The sequence below is a fragment of the Zootoca vivipara genome, chromosome 3 (genome assembly GCF_963506605.1).
Source record: "Zootoca vivipara chromosome 3, rZooViv1.1, whole genome shotgun sequence".
NCBI lineage: Eukaryota > Metazoa > Chordata > Lepidosauria > Squamata > Lacertidae > Zootoca > Zootoca vivipara.
In genome coordinates this window covers 89,871,687-89,888,596 of record NC_083278.1, presented here as the reverse complement: position 1 = coordinate 89,888,596, position 16,910 = coordinate 89,871,687, and the positions used below count along the sequence as shown (strand labels likewise).

General features: G+C 40.3%; 1 protein-coding gene across 1 annotated transcript in view; it reads left to right on the top strand.

The window, feature by feature from the left end:
* DNAH14 (dynein axonemal heavy chain 14) overlaps nucleotides 1–16,910 on the top strand; it is a 135,051-nt gene that overhangs the window by 35,854 nt on the left and 82,287 nt on the right. Inside the window, 13 exon segments of the mRNA XM_060273279.1 lie at nucleotides 1,001–1,172; nucleotides 2,034–2,138; nucleotides 2,240–2,358; nucleotides 3,095–3,169; nucleotides 5,078–5,165; nucleotides 6,190–6,440; nucleotides 6,904–7,132; nucleotides 8,384–8,437; nucleotides 9,237–9,382; nucleotides 11,470–11,538; nucleotides 12,686–12,872; nucleotides 13,876–13,959; nucleotides 16,087–16,242. Coding sequence (XP_060129262.1) covers nucleotides 1,001–1,172; nucleotides 2,034–2,138; nucleotides 2,240–2,358; nucleotides 3,095–3,169; nucleotides 5,078–5,165; nucleotides 6,190–6,440; nucleotides 6,904–7,132; nucleotides 8,384–8,437; nucleotides 9,237–9,382; nucleotides 11,470–11,538; nucleotides 12,686–12,872; nucleotides 13,876–13,959; nucleotides 16,087–16,242 — 1,735 coding nt within the window.

The window sequence follows — 16,910 nt, the reverse complement described above, 5'->3', positions numbered from 1 at the left end:
AGGGAAAATGTCCATTTGTAGGTGTGGTTTGAATCCAAACCACACCTGCAAATGAGCAGCTTCAAATGAGCCTATTGTCACCAAGCCCCACTTGCTGAGGAACAATTGGGAGCATACTTTAAGCATTTGATTGTTTCTTTACTCCACACCTGACATCATATATAACTTCAAGTATGTGACAGGTGGACCTGGTTAGGGGGAAATGGCCTTTCGGGCCAAAATTGGATCTGTGCTGGGCCCAATTAGTCCCATGTGTCAGCGGTACCCCACCACTGGTATAGGTACTGAGAGCAAAAATGGTTGCTACTTGGGTTCTCCCCTGGTCTTGCTGCTGCTATTGTGCTACCCAGAGTTAAGACATGATTTGGCTTTGAACTCAGGCTCACTCCCAAACCAACCATGATTTACTATGGGTGGAAGGCTATCACATGGGTTATATCACCACCTAGTGTCCAAGTCAGAAAATGTTCAGAGTTGAGTGTGCATGTACTTCACATCATCACTCAGTTCATTTTCTGGCTTCATCTGAGGTGAATCTAGACAGCTTAGCTTATAGTTGGCTTCTACTTCTTGTCTGTCTGTGGACTTTGGTTTCCTTTTCTTTGTGAGTTTTGTTTGTCTCTGTATGTTTAATGTGAGAGTACCTTTCCTAGTGTTTATTAATTCCTAAAAGGCCCCCAAACAACCCACCTTTTATTCTGCAGTTCTCCCCCAATGCTCCCATCTTGCTTCATTCATCTACCTTGTTGCATTATCCTGGCTTCCCTTTTTTCTGAGTTCAGTGGCCTCTTGCCTCTCTGCCCAGGTGTTTGTCTTTGCCCCATCCAGTCCTTGCTCCAAGAGTCCTCCTTTGTCCTGTGGGACACACTGTTAATTTAGTGTTACTGTAAGTGTGTGCTTTAAATACAGACTATAGGGATAGTGTAACTGCTCCATGGAGACAAATTCATTGTTCTACATTTTATGCTTTAAGAATATTTGTGGTTTTTTTTAAAAACAGACAGCTTCCAGAAGAATCAAATCTTTTCTCTCAATGTGATAGCAAATGGAAAGATATCATGAAACGTACAGAAGATCATCCAAATGCTCTTAGGGCAGCTACAACACCAGGAGTTTTTGAAACTCTGCAAGCTAATAACGCACACTTAGAGAAAATACAGAAGGCTCTCGAGGTAAACGATACTAAGTTTTTTAATTGCAGTGGAAGCAACCCCCAAAAGACCTATTTGAAGTGAGGTATGGGCTGTTGTTACTTGGGCCACCAGAATGTTTGCACTAAGATCGGGAGTTTGAAGGACAGTCCTTCAAATGTTGTCAGTGAAGAGATTAACTGCATCTGATTCCTCCCCTCTCAGAAACAAAAGGGGTGAGATGTCTGCTGAAGTAAAGAGTTCCAGGACTTCTGCTGTGGGGAAGTTAGATTTATTTCCCTTCAGGAACAGATAGGGGAGATGAGCTGTGTAGTTAAAGACAAAGGGAAGCGGTTGCGAAGTAGCACACTGTAGCCAGCAGGATTGAACAAGAGTGCCATCCTGCTGGGTGATGCTTCATGTTCCTGTGGGGAAGCATCGCCTTAGGGCTGTTAGGATTGAACCCTCCACCTGCCAGTGACAAGTTTATGCTGAATTGTGAAATCAAGATTGGGAGATAATGCAGGTAATGCTTTGCCGGCAGCTACCATAGTCTCAGTTGTGTGAGTAGGCCCTCAATGAACCTCACACAATTGCAGAGCATGCATATAGTTGCATGAATAAGCCTCTGATTTCTTAATGGGGTAGACTAAGGCTAGTTCTTTATTCAGTCCCACAGCCTCAGCCTGGCACCATGTATGATATTGGCATTCTTTCACATCTGTTTCAACAAAATCAAAAAGAACATATGGCAAAGACAAATGAATGGGAGGGAATGAGGAAACTGACATATATGAGGAACACGCTCCTAGAGGATGAAAAGTGTAGGATGCTGTTTTATAGTTTCATTTTCACTTTATAATTTTTAGTCAAATTTTGTCTTATTTTTAATTTTGGGGACAGGACTATCTTGAAGTTAAACGTATGATTTTTCCAAGATTTTATTTTCTCAGCAATGCTGAACTTATCGAAATATTAAGTGACAGCAAAAATCATGATGCTGTGCAGGTAATATTTAATATCACATACATCATACTTTTTTAATGTTTTTACATATAGTTATAGGCGTAGTGTTTATTATTTTATTTTGCTTAACTTATTTGCTGCAGCCTCATCTTGTGAAATGTTTTGCAAATATAAGGAAGTTATATATACGCCCACAAGAACAGAGACCTCCAGTGGTTTTAATGATCGGATCTGCTGAAGGGGAAATTCTTCTAGTACCAAAGTATGGTATACAATTATTTTTAATTCTAAGGTATCAGTCATAATTCTATAATCCATATAACTTGTTCCATCCCTGCAAAAATTTCCACTTACACACCAGAACTCCCTGCCATGTGCCTCCTAAATCTGTTCTGAGTCTTCCCCCAACCTGCTGGCACAGATGTTGGCAGGGCACAGGGCACACGTGGGGCAAGGAGAGGAGGAAACGATCCATTGCATAATTGGAAATCCTTGTACTTACCGGACAAGTTAGTTGGATACCACTTATACATTTTCAGGCAATTTGTTGTAGTATGCTTTTTTTGAGCTTGTTTATTCATAAGTATATGACTAGTTAGATTATCTGAGTGATCTGTTATAAGTTTCTAGCTGGTGCAGAGTGCTGATTGGCCAGCAAACAGAAGATGGACAGAAATGAGTCTCTCTTGGTTCAAATAGAAGAATGTAAGGGGGTGGAGGGACGGAGGGAATGTGACTTCGAGATTTTGGGGTTTTATATTTTTGCTTGCACACCTCCTTTGCAGGGCTGTGCCCTAATAAACCTAATGCACCAGCCTGCACTGTAAGCACCAATGATGCAGGTGTTTGGAAGGAGGCTCTATCCTGACTGCTACTGCCTCCCTTTTTGAGTTTTTAAAAAATCAAAACCCTTAAGGACTGAGTGGAAAAAGAGTAGAAAAAATACATTAATGATGTGTTTTTTATTAAGTGTTGAAATTTCAAATACTGTCTCATAGGCATGTTCGTATTAGAGGTCCTGCTGAAGTGTGGCTAGGAAATGTTGAAAATACCATGTATGAGATGGTAAGAAAGTAAGTATTGGTAAAATAAAAAAATTCCTTCAGTAGCACCTTAAAGACCAACTAAGTTTTTATTTTGGTATGAGCTTTCATGTGCATGCACACTTCTTCAGATACAGTGAAATAGAAGTCCCCAGGCACTTATATAAGTATTGGTGTTAGAGAAGTTACATAAATTTGTAAAATTATTCATTACAATAAAAGGCAAGTAACTTCATCCTTTTTCTTATTGTACATTTAGGTTTATAATTAGGTTTGAAAGCTGCTGCAGTCATGGCCTGCTTAGTTCTAACACAATTCTTTTCAATATACTGGCAGTAAGGTGTTGGCAGAGCAGCAATATTTCCTAGCCCTTCTAAACACATTCCCTTTGTAGTGAATGATGGAGGCCATTATATGGTAAATCCAGAAGGTCACATGTATAATTCTGAGTGAAAGCAAAATTGTTAGTTCTTATGGTGTCAGATTGATCTTTCCCAAACTTGGGTCTCCAGCAGTTTTTGGACTACAACTCCCATAATCTGTAACCACTGGTCCTGCTAGCCAGGGGTGATGGGAGTTGTAGTAAAAAAAACAACTGCTGGAGACCCAAGTTTGGGAAACCCTGATTTATACCCTGATCATTAGACACCATCTGAACCAACAAGAGTTGTGTCTCAGCAGTTGGGGGCAAGTTTTTGACAGGACTGTGATCATTTTGGATGCCAGCCTGACATGCTGGGCAAGGGCCAAATGGTCCAAGGTGTTTGTTCCACCACAGAGACACATCAGCTAATCAGTCTTCTATGAGCTAACCGGTTGGTGATTCAACAGTTTGCAGAGATTATGCCTCTTTGGTTTATGGTGTTAAAACAGACAATGGAATAGCCAATGTGCATACATTCATCACAGCAGAACAAGGTCCATGTCTCCCCAGCAGGAATCCACTTTACTTATGGAGAAACATCAGAAGTCAGTGAAAGGAACAACAATGTCCAGGCAGACTGGGTTAAGCAGAAAGCCATTACAGCACAGAGAGTGGAAGCTGAATCCAAGTCCTCAAGTAGTCCATAAACAAACAAATCAAAATGTTGTAGTTAGTGAAATACAGCCAGCATATGAGATAAATGTTACCATAACTTAAAGTGATTGCTGCTACAGAATCAAGCTATTATAGAAACTTCTGAAGGCAAAGCCCTGACACCCCCATCCCCAGCTTTGTGGCAAACTAGAAGTGTTCAGTTGTAACATGAAGAAATATAGAACATTCTGTCAGCATACCTAAACTGAAGACAACTATGGCAGTTTTAGGACCATCTTGAGAGAATACCTTATTTAGATATTTACTGGTTTATTGCCATAGAGTCCAAATGAATTATCCTTTATTCACAATTCTCTTTTGATTTTGAACCATGTTTTAAATAGGTACAAGTGTAATTATATAAAACAAAGCTTGAACTCATGATTACTATTCTTTGCAATTTCGTAAAGTTACGATGTTTTTAAATGAAGATGTAACTAGACACTACAAGAGACAACAAATTGTGATGGCTTCATTGCTCTCTTCCTCACCTCCTTATAATTCATATTTCAACACAATGATGTCATTGCATTGTACATTGCTGCACACCCTTCTCACACTATTTTCTGTTGCTGGCAGACTTAGGGCATCACACAGTACTAAAGCCACACTACATGTTGTATCAATATATATATATATATATTTATTTATTTATTTATGAGTATTTATGTCCCACCTAGTAACAGAAGTTATTGAGGTGGCTTACAATATATTTGCCCCCCCCCCAAATTGGCAGCTTTATGTCTCTTGCAAAGTCTAGTTCCATTCTCACTTACATTCCTGCATAATATGCTAGAAAACAGCCTAGTGAATTTACTACAGATGTATTAATTTATTGTAACTATATAATGTACTTTAAGATTTATATCAGTTGGAATCGCAGAATGGACTCAAATGGAATTTAAAGAATGGTTTTTCACTCATCCAGGACAGGTGATACTACTTGTGGTAAGCACACTACAAGACGCATTCAAAAGTTTATCATGTCACTTAACATATTTGGAAGATTCTGTATTTAAAATGTTCTGTAGTAGCACGCACAAGTTTATTTTATGTGTATACACGATAAACCTATCTTGCTTTTGAGTTTCTGTAGGTGATAGAGCAAATCACAATGTTTACTGTTATTTCTGATGAGATGGATTTTGGTGCTAAGGGATGTGGCTTTACATATTTTAGTGCTTACATTCTTTATTCTATATCAGTAGGACTGGAATCAAGAGAAAGCATCTTTTCCCTATAAATGGGAATTGTATAAATTTGGCAATAATTGGTAGAATATAGCAGGCTAAATGGGATTGCACGGTGTCTTTCCTTATAGTGACAACTGGGGGGGAATTCTAATAACATTTTATGAACCATTGAAAAATGTATGTTTCTAATTTGGGGTGGATGATTTATACAGAATGTGGTATAAATTGACAGTGGAATTTGCTACCAAGGAGTGTGGTGGAGTCTCCTTCTTTGGAGGTCTTTGAGCAGAGGCTTGACAGCCATATGTCAAGAATGCTTTGGTGGTGTTTCCTGCTTGGCAGGGGGTTGGACTGGATGGCCCTTGTGGTCTCTTCCAACTCTGATTCTATGATTCTATGAATGTTCAGGGTGTCCCTGGAAAACAACACAATGTTTTGTGTCTAGCTGATAATAAATATCTCTATCATTATTGAAATGGTTGCAAGGTTTTGTTCTAATTTTGGATGATCTGGTTTAGTTTTTGGATCGGGATTTTGGATTGTGGTTTAGTTTTGGGTTCTCTCAAAGCCTGCTCATTCAGAATCCCCAAATCTCCCTGATGCTGTGAGAAATAGGAGAGAAGGGGGAGAGAGCAAAGTTTTTCAATGTTATTAATAATGATAAAAAATAAAAATAACATCAAAATAAGAAATGTAAGGGGAAATGTTGTGCAATATTTAATTTTTAATGCAAATAAGCAAATCATAATTTTGCTGCTAATAAATATTTTCATTTCTAGAATCAAATAATGTTTTCTCGTGCGTGTGAAATAAGTTTGTCAAGTTTGCATGCAAAAATGGAGTTGAAAGAAGGCCGTGATGATCTGATCAGCCTTATAGAGGAGCTAGCAGAGATAGCATCAGATATTCTTCCCTACCACAAGCAAAGCACATTGGAGGCATTGGTTACTTTGTTCATTCACTGTAGGGATGTAATGACTGGACTGATAGATAATGATATTTGTAGCGCTGACGATTTTGCATGGACAAGGTATATCAACGTATCTATTCTGGGCTCTGTTTTTTGGATTTTGGGATAAGATGAAAGGATATTGTAATACTCAAAATAGATAACACTACGTTATATATTATCTGGTTTTTAAAAACACTATACTATAAATAAAAAAGTGCAATCTCAAATTTGTAGTGATAGGTCCTGCACAGGTATTTCTTCCTGTCTTGAGGCTGAGACAGGCCTTACTTCAGAGTGTTCTCATGCCTGAGCAGATTCACTTTTATGTTCCTCACACTAAATCAAATCCTTGCTTGTAGATGTCACATTTTCTTAACCTTATGACAGAACTGTGCTCTTCATGGAATTTTGAACATTTAATGTTATTAATATTGAAAAATCTATACATACTAGCTATGTTACCAATTTATATGCATATATAATTTCGATAAAAAGGACTACATTGTTGACAAAGCTTGTTACACAAATTATTTTATTTCAGGCAGTTGCGTTATGAATGGCATGAGGTCAACCCCTGTAAGGTTATTCAAGGTTATGCCTCTTTTGAATATGGTTTTGAATATCTGGGCTGCTCTCCGAGATTGGTTATTACTCCTCTCACAGATCGATGTTGGCTAACCGTTACTGGAGCTCTTCAGTTGAATTTGGGGGGCTGTCTTTCTGGTCCAGCTGGTACAGGAAAAACAGAGACTGTCAAAGATCTTTCAAAAGTAAGCCCTATACATTTGATATCAATATGTACTGCCTTTTATATACATAGTATTTTCCAGATATGTCATAATAGATTTATGTTTCTGCAGTTGCATCTGGGAAGACAGAGTTGTGGGTCTTAATTTCAGGTACAGTGTGAGTTTACCAATTCCCATCAACTTCTGCTCACACACTTTTTCTAGTAAAAGTAGCCAGTCTGATAATTAGCAAAACATTCTATAGCTGTATAGTCACAAGCTCTTCTCCTCAACGAGTTTTGGTAATGTTGGCTGGGTTAGATAGCTTTATAATTTTCAGTGTCCTTTTGGATTTCCAAATGTTAGAACCTTTTTATTCCTATTTGCTAATGGGTTTTCATGCTATGCTGCTATTTTGGTTATTATTAATAAAATACATGTTACTCAATTTGGTGTGCTTATTTGGGTAATGCCTTGGTTCTAAAACCAGTGTCTGGGATCTCTTTGGTCACATTGGCTGATGTGTAATTTGGCTTATTTTGCCTGAGGTTCAAGAATTTTACCTCTTGTTCCTTGGAATCTTAGGGACATGTGGTGTATAACCTGATAATCTCTTGTTCAGAAGCAGCCATGATGGCACTACCTTTGTGGGATGATAGGACCCTAGGATTCACAATAACTTCTGAATTCAACAAGAACAGCACTGAACTGTATTTTCGGTTGTGCTGGGCTTCTTGACAGTGGCAAAGGCCCAATTTATTATGGTGGACGATGAAGTCTTTGGATTGGGTAGTTCCTCTTGCATGAAACTCAGGCAGGAGCAAAGAATTGTGCGAGATAGGCTGATTCTCCTCAGTTTTTTCCTCCTGTCCTGGCGGAGCAGTTCGATTTCCCCTGGCTCTCACTGTTTTCTTGACTTCTGCTCAGCTAAGTTCCTGTTTCCTTTTCTACTCTACTGTTTTTCTTTGTTTCCCTTTCGTATCCTTTCAGTCTCTTCGTCTCTTTTCCTCTGTTGGGGTACATAAAAAAGAAAAAGTTCGCCAACTACCTTGTATGTTCTACTGCTTCCGATTTCTGTGATTTTCCTCTTATGACACAGTTGCTTTAACTGCACTTGACTTTTAAATTCAGAAACACAGCTCTTTCCACAGTATTTGTAAAGTGTAAAATATCAAAATATAAATGGCAAAGCTAAACTGAAGGTATTTGATATTTTTGTATATTTATCAGTTGTTAAATTACTCATTTGTAAACAAATATAATTGCTTCTGCTCTGAAAACTTTTTTCATTAGGCCTTGGGGAAACTGTGTCTTGTCTTCAACTGTTCTGAAGGTTTGGATGATAAGGTACAGTAGACAATTTAATTTAATATAGAGTTTAGATCACTGAATTTATTTTTTAAACAAGTTTGCTAACAATATCAATAGCGCCTTTTGATCATGTTGGGAAACCCAATCTTATGGGTGTTCTTTTCCTTGTAGTATTGCAATAATTGACATACTGGTGCAACTAAAGCTGTTTTGCTGGGGACCCTGCATCCCTGAGATTTTGATAGTGTTCAACAGCTTTCCTCTGACCTTAGAAAACTTTTACCTAATAAATTATTATGTCGCACTGCAGTCAGAAATCACATCTCCCCTGCTAAAAAGTAACATGAAACCTCTGTGTAAATTGTTTTCAGAATTTTAAATGATGAATATTTGTAATGTAGATGCTTAAAATTGAATTTCAATTCAATCTGAGATTAATTTTGTGTTTTGAAATTTATTTACACACACACACACACACATATGACCAGTGAGATTTTCCCGTTGAGAAATGAACTGGATCACCTGAGAAAACATCTTTCTTCTGCCTAGTATTTTGAAGAAATTTAATTCATTTGCTTGACTTTCATAAGTAGCATTCCTCTTCATGTGGAACAGCATTCCTGTTAAGATACAACAGGTGCTCACTCCCTGCTCTTTCCAGAAACTCTTGAAGTCTTTTTTGTTCCATATAGCAACTGTTTTTTGTGTTTTCTAGCTGTTTTTATTGTACATCGCTTTGAGACATTTGTACAGAAGGCATTTGATAACTGAAGGGTAAATAAGTCATCATCTTGGTAACTTAGTACCTAATGAAAATCTCTCCATTTTTTTTAAGGTTATGGGGAAATTATTATGTGGATTAGTTCAGTCTGGAGCATGGTGTTGTTTTGATGAATTCAACAGGATTGATGTAGAAGTTCTTTCAGCAATTGCATCACAGATTCAGGCAATCAAGGCAGCTAAAGATAGTTGCGCTGTCAGGTATATCTTTTGCAAGTAGTAATACCTTATGTCCAAACTACTAACTAAATGCAAATGCATGTAACTTTGCCCCAATTTTAATTTTTTTGGTAATGAAAACAAGCCATGGAAGTAGAAGAAGCCTTTAGAAATCCTGTCTCCAAATGTGGATGAGTTTCCTTGTACAGAAAGTCCTTCAGTTACCCCATTCAGTACCAGGGAGCCCCCATACCTGCCCATCCCCTGTCCCCCCAAAACAGTACTTCTGTCTTGTCAGGATTCAGCCTCAATCTGTTAGCCACTATCCATCCTCCAACTGCCTCCAGACACTCACACAGGACCTTCACTGCCATCAGTGGTTCCGATTTGAAGGAGAGGTAGAGCTGCGTATCATCTGCATATTGGTGAACACCCAGCCCAAACCCCCTGATGATCTCTCCCAGCAGCTTCATATAGATGTTGAAAAGCATTGGGGAGAGGACGGAGCCCTGAGGCACCCTACAAATGAGAGCCCCGGGGTCTGAACATTCATCCCCCAACACCATTTTCTGAACACAGCCCAGGAGAAAGGAACGGAACCACTGCACAACAGTGCCCCCAGCTCCCAGCCCCTCTAGACGGTCCAGAAGGATGTCATAGCATAGTCAATGGTGTCAAAGGCCACTGAGAGATCCAGCAGGACCAGGAAACAGCTTTCACCTCTGTCCCTAGCCTGCCAGAGATCACTGACCAGTGCAACCAAGGCAGTTTGAATCCCATAATGAGGCTTGAATCCCAATTGGAAGGGATCCAAATGGTCCACATTCTCCAGGTGTGCCTGGAGGTGTTCAGCGACTACCCACTCAATCACTTCGCCCAAGAATGGAAGATTTGAGACTGGGCCATAGTGGACCATATTGGATGGGTCCAAATATGGTTTTCTAAGAAGCAGTTTAACAACCGCTTCTTTAAGCAGGTCTGGGAAGACTCCCTCACAGAGGGAGGCATTCACCATTCTGCAGAGCCCATCGCCCAGCCCTTCCTGGCTCGCTTTTATGACCTGGCCCCAATGGCAAAGGTGGTTCCATTAGATTGCAAACATGAAAGAGACTCCTGCTGCTGTTTTCTGCAGATACAATAGAAGTGGTGAAGAAGGCCCTCTTCGCCATCGCTATCACCACTTGGTAGGCTCAACCTTGAGCTCTTAACACATGCTCAGTGCGATTCAGAATGTATTTTCCTCTGCCGGCACTCTAGCCGTCTCAGCAATTGTTTCATCACCCTCAGCTCTGGGGAAAACCCATGGGGCTGTCCAGGCTCCATGCAGTCGGAGAGGGTGCTTCAGAGCAAGACAATCAATAGCTCTGGTTAATTCCGCACTCCACCGGGCCACCAGGGAATCAGCTGAAAGGCCATCAACATGGGATAAAACATCTCCTACCACTCTCTGGAAGCCATTTGGATCCATTAAGTGGTGGGGCGGACCATCCAAATTGGTCTCACCTACCTGCAAAGGGGAAGGGTTGCCGAGAAGTCTAATTGCACCAGGAAGTGATCCAACCATGGCACTTCTTTTGTTTCACTTTTACTTAGTGTTAGATCACCATAGAGATGAACACCAGATCTAAGGCATGTCCATGGCTATGAATTGGGCCAAACTTATTCAGGGACAGCCCCATGGAGGCCATGCTTTCCACAAAGTCCTGGGTGGCCCCTTGTAAGGTCGTGTCAGCATGGATGTTAAAATCCCCTAGGACAACCAAACTAGGTGTCTCCAGGAGAACACCATGATCTGAAGCAACTTGGGCAGGGAATCTTGCGTGCAGCAGGGAGGTCGGTACACCAAAAGGAATTGTGTATTGCCCATATTGCTCAGCTTGACCCAGAAAGCTGTCTGTGGACAAATGCCAGCTCCCTCGACCTGAAAGTGAGATGAGCGCTGGACCCCATAGACTTCTTTGACTGGACTTAACCACCCAGGGGTCCTTTACCTTTACTATTTTTATGTACAGCATTAACCATATTAATAGACTAGGTTGTGATAGTAACTTTATCAATCATCCTATCAACTTTCTGACTTCAGAAATACATATTTTTTTTTAAAAAAACCAATCTAATGTTTGTCATAGATTTCTATTGGAAGGAAAAGAAGTTCGACTGAAACCATTCTGTGCAATTTTTATTACCATGAATCCTGGGTAAGTGATTATAACAGTTGTTCTTCAAAAAATACTAAAAGAGGTAGCAATCCCATTTTGAAATGAGCATGTAAAACTACTTTACACCAATTCAGGCAAAAGGTTCATTGTCTCAGCACTGTCAGTGCCAACTGTCATCAGCTTCCCATGATTTCAAATTGGAGTATTTTGCAGGCTTACCTAGAGATACCAAAGAATGAATCCAAGATCTTCTACATCAGCTGTGGAGAGTTTCTGACCTATATGCCTGGTTAGGACTGGCGGGTCCTCATTTGGCCTGCAAGGCTGTTTCACCTCAACCCATGCCCACCTGCCCCACACCTGCCATACACATGTTCTATATGGAAAGTATGTGCTCCACTAGACATCACAATCTGCAAACTGAAACACAGCCACCATTTGAAATTCAAGTACGGTATCTCTGGTTTTTGCAATGCTGTTCTCCAGCCAAGTAATGGGTACAAAACTTCATATACAGTGGAACCTTGGTTGTCGAACATAATCCGTTCCGGAAGACAGTTCAACTTCCAAAACGTTTGACAACTGAGGCACAATGGGCGGTCAGCAAAATCCATTGAAAAAATGGAGAAACACACCTCAGAAGCCGTTCGACATCTGAGGCGCGTTCGAAAACGGAAGCATTCGCTTCCAGGTTGTCGGCGTTCGGAAGTTGAAACATTCGACTTCCAAAGTGTTCAACAACTGAGGTTCCATGGTACTAGGATAAAGTGTGCATAGAAATGCATATATTGGGGAAAATAATAATATATGAAATTATACTGGAGGAAATTGCTTTGCAAAAATGTGTATATTAGGAGAATTTCACCCCAAAATGCTGATGAATTTTCACGATTACATTTTTTCAAAATAAATCACAAGCTTTTTCTGTATCTAAATAGTTGCTTTTAAAAAGTCAGGCAGTTGACACTTTTTAAGGAAAAATATTCTTTACAATAGGTTTCCTATAATAGTAGTGGTCCACACCATTATCTCTCAGAGCTTTATTGTAGAGCTACTATACTTTCTTTATATGCAGTATTGTCAATGTGCTGTAAGTTGTTTATTTGTTGTAAGTATTAAAACTAATACTTTTGAGTGTTCGTTCTCAGTTTATAATAGACCTGGTAACTTTTGTTTTTCTTTTAAGATACAAAGGTCGTGTAGAACTCCCAGACAACTTAAAATCATTATTTCGCCCCGTCTCAATGATGGTACCAGATTATGAACTCATTGCTGAAATAATGTTGTGTTCAGAAGGTTTCAGGTCGGCAAAATCACTCTCAGAGAAGATAGTAAATCTTTATCATCTTTCTAGCAAGCAGCTTTCACGCCAGGTATAATATAACGAGAGAGAGAGAGAGACTTTGAACCTTTGAACCTTTTCATGGGACCTATTAGTGGGAGTCTCAGTGACAGTTTTACATTTGACGTTACTCCTGTTGCTCTACAAAGAGAATAACTATAATAAGTCTATACAAGCACTTTCCATAAGTTTACATTTTGGGATTATGAATTTTTATTTTTTAATAATTTTCTATGTTCCTTTCAGTAGTCTTTGCCTGTCTCCATCATCCAATTCCCCCCACTGCAAAACTGTGGTGGCAGTTTCCTCCTTCCCCGAATTTCCTCATTTTTTCCAGCATGGCTCCTTCAGCCTGGTGCACTTTTTAAACCTTTAATTCTCTCTCTCTCTCTCTCTCTCTCTCTCTCTCACACACACACACACACACACAGAGAGAGAGAGAGAGAGAGAGAGAGAGAGAGAGAGAGAGAGAGAGAGGGAGGACTGCTTCCCCACCCCCTGCATTCCCTTCTTTAACTCCTTAGGGCTTTCATACCCCGTGCAAAAGCTCATTTTTCATCTTTCCAACCCCATTTCTGAAGCCACTTCTCTCTTGCGTTCTGTAGTGCTACTTTGTACCCGTTTCCACCTTCACCCCATGTCTGTGCCTCTCCCTTTCCTTTTGTACAACTCCCTTGCACACAAACCACCTCCATGGTAACTTCCTGCATCTTCCTTCTCCTACACATTATAATTAAGAGCTTTTTTCACCTTCCACCAGGTGATGAAGCCACCATCACCTATTATTCAGACCCTTTCATGTCCCTGCTTTCATCTTAAACCCTATTCCCATTCTTACTACTCCCTCCTTGCAACATCATTTGCACCCGTATTTTCCCCTTTACTCCCCACTTTTCCTCCACCTTTGTGTCCTTTGTTCAAAAATAAATCAGATCTGGAGATAAAAGAAAAAAAGAGTTCATTTCTAAGCTTTCCAAAATTTTGACAATCTGTTACTTCCTGGTTTGCAGAATGCTCCATTTTATATTTTCCAGGATCATTATGATTTTGGTATGAGAGCCGTAAAAACTGTGTTAATAAGGGCTGGTCAGAAGAGGCAAGAGTTAAAAACACAGTAAGTAAGATTTTTAAATTGCCCAGTGCATAGCTGTAACATTAGGCTGTGTAGGCTGTGATGTCCTATGCATAAAATTTTGGAAGAGGAGATATCGACACTCAGTAGAGCTGTGCAACAGAATCCCATATCTATTTGGGAGTAAATTAAGCTGAGATCAATGAGATTCACTCTCTAGTAAGTGGGACTTAGCCTATAATCCTATGCATGCATGCTAACACCCACATTCCTTCCCTATTTTTCTCCCACTCTGCTGACAGAATTTGGCATGTGTAAGTGTCATGCTGTTATTTTTGTCCATGGAGTTTTCTTGGCAGGGATACTGGAGTGGCTTGCGGGTTCCTGCTCCAGATGGATCACGTTTAGTCAAAACTCTCCACTATGACCTGTCCGTCTTGGGTGGTCCTGCACTGCATAGCTCATAGCTTCTCTGAGTTATTCAAGCCCCTTCACCATGACAAGGCAGTGATCAATGAGGGAGAGCTGGCTGATCACTGAATAATTGATGCTTTTGAATTATGGTGATGGAGGAGACTCTTGAGAGTCCCATGGACTGCAAGAAGATCAAACCTATCCATTCTGAAGGAAATCAGCCCTGAGTGCTCACTGGAAGGACAGATCCTGAAGCTGAGGCTCCAATACTTTGGCCACCTCATGAGAAGAGAAGACTCCCTGGAAAAGACCCTGATGTTGGGAAAGATGGAGGGCACTAGGAGAAGGGGACGACAGAGGACGAGATGGTTGGACAGTGTTCTCGAAGCTACCAACATGAGTTTGACCAAACTGCAGGAGACAGTGGAAGACAGGAGTGCCTGGCGTGCTATGGTCCATGGGGTCACGAAGAGTCGGACACGACTAAACAACTAAACAACAGCAAAGTGTCATGCTAGTGGCACAATGTCATTAGGAATTAGGAATTGTGCCAGTTCCTATAGCCCAGGGTTGCCAACTTTTTTGGACACTTAAAAGCACCTTTGTGTTTTGCCCCCAAACATCGTTCTAAAAGGGCTAGGTACTTACATAAAAGAATAAAAAAAATGAAAACTTAGAGTCTGGGGCACCGGACCAGAAGCACCAATGAAAGGCATAGTGGGCACCATGGCATCAGTGGGTGCAGAGTTGGCAACCCCTGCATAACCCCTCAGCTGGCGGACCTCAGCTGGAGCCAGTGTGGTGTAGTGGTTAAGAGCGGGTTCGTGTCTCCGTGTCTCCGCTCCTCCACATGCAGCTGCTGGGTGACCTTGGGCTAGTCACGCTTCTTTGAAGTCTCTCAGCCCCACTCACCTCACAGAGTGTTTGTTGTGGGGGAGGAAGGGAAAAGGAGATTGTTAGCCGCTTTGAGACTCCTTCGGGTAGTGATAAAGCGGGATATCAAATCCAAACTACTCTTCTTCTTCTTCTTCTTCTTCTTCTTCTTCTTCTTCTTCTTCTTCTTCTTCTTCTTCTTCTTCTTCTTCTGTAGCCCTTGTTTTCTTTCTGGCTAAGGGCATATGGGCACTATATATTGCTCTGAACTTCAAAAATCAAGCCATGGAACCTCAGCATCTTGTCTAGTGTGATCCTCAGTGTGAGTGCCTTTAGGAAGCAATGTTGGGTATTTGATATTTGATGGCCAGAGCCAAGCACATATGAATTAAATTTAAGTAACATGTTTTTGATTGTACTGAGCTTTAGGATAGAGAGCAATAAGCTCAAATAAATATATATAAGAATATTTGCCTAAGATGTGCAGCAGCATGTGTGGATAAAAATTCAATAGTGATAGCCCTCTTTTTAATGAAATAAACATAAGGAAGAACTTTCTGACAGTAAGATCTGTTCAACAGTGGAATGGTCTCCTTTGGGAGATGGTGGACTCTCATTCCTCGGAGGTTTTTAAGCAGAGGTTGAATGGCCATCTGTCATGGGGATAGCTCAGTTGGTAGAGCATGAGACTCTTTTTCTCATGGCCATGGGTTCAAGACCTGCCTTGGGAAAAGATTCCTGCATTGCAGAGAGTTGGACTAGATGACCCTTAGGGTCCCTTCCAACTCTACAATTCTATGATTCTGTGAAAGAGCATGTAAATCTGTACCATAACTTATCTAATGATTACAATTATTGGATTTATAGGAATACTAAAAAGAAAAAGTTTTCTACATCAGAAGAAACCCTCATCATAACTACTGTCCTGAGAGAAGTTAATTTACCAAAGTTTCTTGCTGAGGATGTCCCACTGTTTGAGGGCATCCTGACAGATCTTTTCCCAGGGATGAAAGTTCAAAAAGTAAAGCGTAGACGACTGGAGGTAATGAAACATGCAAGCGAATGTTTTATTTACAAGGGGGAATTATTAAGCATTGGGCCTCAGATGAAGGCCTCTATTTATAGAAATCCTTCTATAAATGGGCAAAAGATTCCTGCTCTGGACTAGATGTCCCTCATGGTTCCTTCCAACTCTGCAATTCTATGATTTATAGAAATACTTTTAAAAATAAAAATAATATGATCAGCATTGGAATGTTGACCACTTTTTCACTGGAAGGGTTTCAGTTACCATCAGGTTGATGGGTCATGAATATTTTATAGACATAGCTGCCAGGGTGGAGTAGAAGTAGAGACAGACCAAGTCCCTACTGTTTACTTATGAATGTGCCAAGCACAGTACCGTATATTCCGGCGTATAAGATGACTGGGCGTATAAGACGACCCCCAACTTTTCCAGTTAAAATATAGAGTTTGGGATATACTCGACGTATAAGAGATACGACCCGGCGTATAAGACGACCCCCGACTTTTGAGAATATTTTCATGGGTTAAAAAGTAGTCTTATATGCAGGAATATACTGTATTTTTTCCAGGGCACAGTGTGTGCTGAGGCAAGGGAGGTTGGTAACAGCAACAAAAATGGTGACTTTTTCTACAATGGTAGAATATCAGCTATTACGCTAATGTTTACAATCTTGAAGTATCATT